We start from the raw sequence: 6,270 nt of genomic DNA on the forward strand, positions 1-6,270 counted from the left end.
TTTTTTCCTTTGCCTGACTTAAAAAATAGACAAGTCTGAAAATTATTTAAAAGTGGAGGGAGGGAAGGAAATCCTGGCTAGTTGCAGGTTTTATTTTTGGGTGGTGGGGTGTGCTTTTTTTATTTAAATTTTCAGACATACTTAAATTGAACAGGTTTTACAGAAAACACACATGTACCCATTTCCCAGACCCTACAATTATCATTTCACTGTACTTATTATATTGCATATCTGTCCATCTATATATTTCCAATGGTCAATTTATCTTATATTTTAAGGGCATTTCAAAGTAAATTTCAGTCATCAATACACTTCTCCCCTAACACTTGAGCAAGTGCATCATTAAATAGAACTCAATATTGTTTATGGTTACTTTTTGAGTTTGTCTTTACACACAGTGAAATAGAGATCTCAGATCAACCATTCCATGGTTTGATGCAGGTTTATCTTTCAAGCTGGAAGCAAACCACATATCTTATTTTTCCGCCCAGGCCTTTTGAAGGTGCAATGTCCTTGGCATCTCTTGATCCCTAGGGTAGACTTATCTGGGGAGAAGCCTGGATTTTACATGTTTTGCAATATTTCCCATTTTAGCCTCCCTTCCAGTTAGGGAGCCCAGATTGAATTTGCAAATTCCTGGTGCAGCACTTTTGCCTTTTTATTAATGACTGTGGAACCTCTTTACCCTCCTGTGGACTTTGAATTCCGCTTGGGTCTTACAGCCTCAGGCCTCTGACTCTGTGACCCTATCCCAGCCTCCTCCTTCACTTAGGTGCTCTGAAAAACCTAGATGCGGCCCGGGAGTACTGAGGTGTCTAGGACCATCCCTGGGACAGCCGGTCTGGAGAAAGAGAAGACTTTCTCCTGGAATTGGTTAGAAGAAGATTGCTCAGGGTGATGTTCTAAATCTCCTTTAAAAAATAAGGTATATTTGGGGTGCGGTGGAGGTAAGGGGGTATCTTGCGCAGCTTGCCAATTAACCGTAGCCAGTGGAGAGATCCCAGAGTCTGCAGATTTGCTTCTCCTCCCCGTCCCGCCACCCCCCCGCCCCCAGCAAACGCCGACGCCCTTGAGCGGCGTCCTGATAACCTGGCTGGGTTGGCAAGCCAGGATTGGGGGCCAAGGGAATGAGGGGTATTTTGTAAGCCTCAAAGGAAAATCCAAACGTATAAAGAAACCCGGAATAAATTCTTAAAATCGTGCTGTCTCTCCCCACAGAAGGCCTAGCCACCCTAAATCGGCAGCCAACCACAGTGGAAACGCCGGAGGTGCAGCCAGGCCAGGGTACGCAAAGGGGGCCGGCTTTGGCTTTCTACGGGGCACCTGAGGGCCTGAAAGCTGGCCAGGGGAAGTCAGGAGTCAGAGTTGTCGCGGGCCTCCCAAACTTGGGGCCATCCTGCGCACAGCTAGCTTGCGGTGGGTAAGAACTTTCCGCAGGCCTCCGAGGCCAGCACTATTTTTGCCTAAATTTCTAAGCCCAGGCTCCTGTTATCGGGGCTAATCTTTGGTTTTCTCGACCATCCAAACCTGGAGTGTTCCAGCTGAGCCCCAATCCTGGAGACCGTCTCTCCGTGCGCCCTCTGCTACCTCGTGGGATCCCTGCCCCCTCAAGCCCTGGCCTTCCCACGCGCTTGAGGGTGTTTGCCCTCGCCTCCGCCACCCCCTCCACCTCTAAATCCTTTTTTAACTCACTACATTGTCCCGAGTAACACAAGGAAGAGAAACTGGGGCGGGGATGGGGGAATCCGGAGGCCGCATCCAGTTATCAGAGCTGTCTCTCTCCTGGCAAGGACACACACGTCGTGAGCCCGGCCTGAAATGTGTTTCATTACCACATAAAAGGCTCCTGTGGCGAAGAAGCCGAGAGGCAGGGCCGGGGGCCGAGTGCGGGACAATGGAGGCTGAAAGCGCTGCCCTAACCTGCTATGTTTCGTATCGCATGCCTATTGTGCGAGGGTAGTTTTAAACTACTTAAGCGCGCCCCCCTCCACTGATCCGGGCCGATAAGATATAGTTCTGTCCGAATACATAAAAAGGATGTCGGGAGTGGGCGCTTTCGGAGGTTTCTGCGCTTCTTGTGTCTTTTACACACCCCCCACCCTCCGGCCCTCCCACAGCCGGGCTCCAGCTTGTAACAGATCCATACGCTTTCCCACAACCCTATCATTCAAGTATTGTGGGTGCAGCGTTTCTTTTTTTTCCTCTCTCTCATTTTTTTTTTCTTCCTTTTCCCCACGCCGTCCGCGCGCCAGTTTAAGCAACCGTGATCTGTGAATAAACAAAGTCAGTAAACAACCGAAAAAAAAAAATTCTAGATCCGAATTCCAGGAGGGTAAACTTTCCATGCCACGTCACACTTCAGCAAATTTGCACAGATATTATATTGCCTCCCCCCTCCTTTATAATTCTTTTTTTTTCCAGGATCCCATTGTACTTAACTGAATTTTATAACGCTGATCGATATCTAGGTAAAATATTCATTTTTAAACTAGCGGGCAGTGAAATCTTTGCTTTGTGTGCTAAAGTCAACAGTCGCTGGGTTTGAGCTCAAATAAATGCGGGGATGGATGCCTGGGCTGGGAGCAGTCGGCCGCCTCCCTCCGCGCGCTGGACGCTTCGCCGCCTGCCAGCGGAACACCGCAGGTAGGGAGCGCGCCCGTTCAGGGGCCGCGCCCGGGGCCCCTCCGCGGCGTCTGCGGCCCACCCGTGTCCGCGCGCCTTCCCTTCCAAGGGCTCCGAGGCCGGGGGGCGGGGGTTAGAGTGGCGAAGGAGGGAGCGAGAAGCTAAATCAGTGAAGACTTGGGGGTTTGGAAGGTATCCTTTTTTGCGGGGTATTTCTAAGAATGTACGGTGTGAGGGGATGAGGGGTCGAAGAGTTACAAACTCGCAATAAATCTGGGCTCTGAGCACAACTTGGTGGGGCTCCGAAGCTTCAGAAAGCCACTGGCGGCCCCTGCAGCCCCTCCGGGCTGGGGGATTCGATCCGAGGGCCGTCCGTTTCCCAAGGACAGTGTGGAGGTGGGATGGGGGGACGCCTTTGGTCTCAGAATCAGGGATGGAGGTCAGCGGGAACTGGCATGCGGGTAGCAGTTGGTTGCAGAGGCAGAGGCCCGAGAGCGGCGACGCCCTACCCAGTGCGCACGGGTTCGAGTCCAGCCTAGGCATTTCCCCCGCAGCCCTTGGACCCGGGCGGCAGCTGGGGTAGGCGGCCCACGAGATCAGCGGAGAGGCAGTGCCTCTCCGAGAAGAGAGTGAACTTTTTGTTCTGGCGACAATAAGCGTTTGGTGGCCTTTAAGCACAGGTGCACTTGGCTGCAGGCACGTTTGGGAGCATCGGGGTTAAGAGTCGGGTCTGGGAGAGAAAAGGCAGAAACCAGCATCAGGGCCATTTATCACTCCACTCTGCCCGCTCGCGGCCCTGCAGGGGCGCTCCGCGGTGCCTGAGGGCGTGAGTTTGGAGGCTAGAGCAGAACCGACCTCATTTTTGGGGGAAGGAGCAGGCTCAGAAAACTAGTTCCGATGCTGCCAGTTGAAACTATGAGAGACCCTCGGGTTTCAGAAAAGTGTCTTTCCCCGGGGGTCTACCAGGCACTCCCCTGAAATCTGCATCCCCCCTGGGGTTTTCCTTTGAACTGTTGGGTATTGGGCCTCATGAGAAGTCTATGCCGGCTCTGTTACTTGTTATTTCGCCAGGCAGTGAGACGCGCTAGGTACCCAGCCCATCGAAATTGCCCGCCACTCCAACTGGAAAGCTCTTCCTATCTGCGCCAGAGTCCCAAGATCCGGAACTCAAATGGGCAGAATCATATCCGATAATTGGCAAGGTCAATTATGTGGGCGCCTCCACCACCCCCCTGTGGAGACCCTGGGCCCCCTCCACTCCTTCCCTGGTGCCCAAGTCTTTGCGCCTTTGTCCATTGCCCCAGAGGCCGGCTAGGGAGCGCTCCCGTCGCCCTCTAAGCCCGGTCCCCAGCTCGCGTAGCTGGTTATCTTTCCTGAACAAGATGAAACGCCTGCAGGACACACGGCCAGGCTAATCGTTTTTAAATAATTAATGCTTCCCGGTTCTGCTGGTAATGCGCGGCCTCGAATAGGTCAATTACTTGTCATTAGACGTGTGTCGCCCCCACGAACTTCCCTCGGGCCTTTGATGGCGCCAGGTCACCTAGCCCAGCCCACTCCAAGGCCGAATGAAAAGGTGTCCGGCCTTTGAGAGCCGGTGCAAAGTAGCTGTGGCCCTTAATTCAGTGCTTTGAAAGAAAGCCCCTCGCTGAAGAGATATAATCTTCCAGATGGTCAATTTAAATGCCTGATCTTTATCGCCCTCCTTCTTTTGGCTTTATAAAGAGAAACCGTTCCTCAGTGCTTTGGAAGCCTTTTAATGCGGGGATGGGGAGGGGAGAAGTAGAGGTATGGCTTAATCCAGCAGTCGGGGAGGTGTTTGCTCGTGAGGTACCTGGAGGTACCTCGGGGTAGCTGGTTTGATCAGCGGCAGCGCATCGGTCTAAGCAGGGGTGGGGGAGGGGACTGGAGGTCTTCCTGGCTTGGGACTGGGAGGTGGGTCGCCGAGACAATATCTTCTGGAATGTGTAGACCAGAACTGTCCAGGGAGAGCGGCGGGGCATTTTCTGATAGTGAACCTTCAGCTTTCAAGAGGCCATAGAAAAGGAAACGTTCTCTGAGTCCCTATCCACCATGGACTTGGCATTGCAGAACAGTCGGTGCCAGCTATTGCCACCAAGTCCTGCTGCACAGATGAGACACTCACCTCCCACCCCCATCCCCTCCTTATACACACCTTAGAGCCACCAGCCCTAATCTGCTGTAGAAGAAGAGCACAATTTCGGACCCTAAATGCCTTTGCTGGATCAGGGACACCCTGGGCATCAGTCCTGCCCCAGCATCACAGTAACCCAGGGCAGCCAAGGATTGAAATTAAAAAAACAAAACACAAGAAAAGACTTACCAAAAGTTTGCAACTCGTTTTAATTGCACTTCTGCTGCTTCCTTCCCCCACCAAATGTTCTTTTTGTAGTAAATAAATATCTGAGGCCGTCAGAAACTTATATGTCTCTTTTTGAGCGAAAATAATGTGCAGAATCTACAGCGCTACTTGACTTTAAAGACACCTCCCCTTCCAGTTTCACAGCAGACTTCAAATCACAAGTTTCTTACAGCCTCTACCCCCAGGACTGGCTTTCCTCTGAGAGAAGGAGACAAGATGTAGGGGATGGATAAAAAGATCTTGAGGCAGTGAGATAAACTGTTTTTAAAATTAATGGAGAGAGGCTGACTGGTACCTGCCTGTGTGCCTGGCCGGCCTCTCCAGTTTCCGCTGCTCTTTAGGCCTTTGGCTTCAGACTCATCCTTTCTAGGGCACGACACAATGATTGGGATTTTTTTTTTTTAAATCCTTTTTGATGAGATGCATCGGATATGGACATCACCTCCAGAGATGAGCAAACAAAAATTGCATGGAATTGATATATGTCCCCAGTGGCACCCAGCAGGATCTCAGCTCCTGGAGGTCTTCTTCTTTTGACAAAGGTCCTAGGGAGTGCCCTACCCCTGAGCGCTTCAGGGGTTGCCTCGGAAGCCTAAATCCTGGGGCATCTCCCTTATTCTGTTCACAGCCTTCCTGCCCACTCTCTTATCCTTTTTCTCCTTTATTCTTTAAAACAATCATGTGTGTCCCCCCTCACCCCCTCCCACCATTGTATTTGTTGATGACCTAACACGCTCACACCAAAAGCCACACACAGAAAACCAACAACGTGGGATGGGAGGAGAGACCAATTATGATTGAGGCTAACAAGCAGGGAACACCCAAGTTGAGGCCGGCTGTCTCCTGGGAGACTGATGGAGGCTTATTTTACAAGCTGTCATTCCTCCGTAGTCCCTATTGCCAGACTGGAGGTGATTCCTATTCTCCCCTCCCCCTCAGCCCCTGCACCCTCGGGGCTTATTCCAGATTCTTTATATATTCTTTGTGGAAGCAGCTGCTACCAAAATCCCTCTCAAGCACAGGTAGAGAGGACAAGATTGTTTTATAAGTACGTCTTTACAACATTATGCTTATTTTTCACATTAATGGCTGTTCCTCAGAACTCTGAGCTTATTGCCAAGACATAGACCGGTCAAATGTCACTGTCATTCATGCTCCCCCTCCCTTCCAGGTTTCATTAGAAGGCACTGACATACACATTACACTATTCTCATTCTCTCTCTCTCTCTCTCTCTTTCTCTCTCAAACACACACACACACACACA

The 6,270-nt window shown here is 51.2% G+C and overlaps 1 protein-coding gene across 5 annotated transcripts in view; it reads left to right on the top strand.

The window, feature by feature from the left end:
- Nucleotides 1-2,448: 2,448 nt before the first annotated feature.
- LOC120611839 (ubiquitin-like protein 3) overlaps nt 2,449-6,270 on the top strand; it is a 54,819-nt gene continuing 50,997 nt past the window's right edge. Inside the window, exon 1 of one of the 5 annotated variants that reach the window (XM_039874347.1) lies at nt 2,449-2,468. Coding sequence is in view for 2 of the 5 variants with exons in the window: in XM_039874341.1 (XP_039730275.1) it covers nt 2,564-2,643 (80 nt within the window). In the remaining 3 variants the exon portion in view is untranslated. Of the gene's footprint in view, nt 2,469-2,504; nt 2,644-6,270 lie in introns of those variants that run through there. The other 4 variants (XM_039874341.1, XM_039874342.1, XM_039874345.1 and 1 more) reach the window with 4 other exon arrangements.

This window comes from Pteropus medius, unplaced genomic scaffold (assembly GCF_902729225.1).
Source record: "Pteropus medius unplaced genomic scaffold, Ma_sr-lr_union100, whole genome shotgun sequence".
NCBI lineage: Eukaryota > Metazoa > Chordata > Mammalia > Chiroptera > Pteropodidae > Pteropus > Pteropus medius.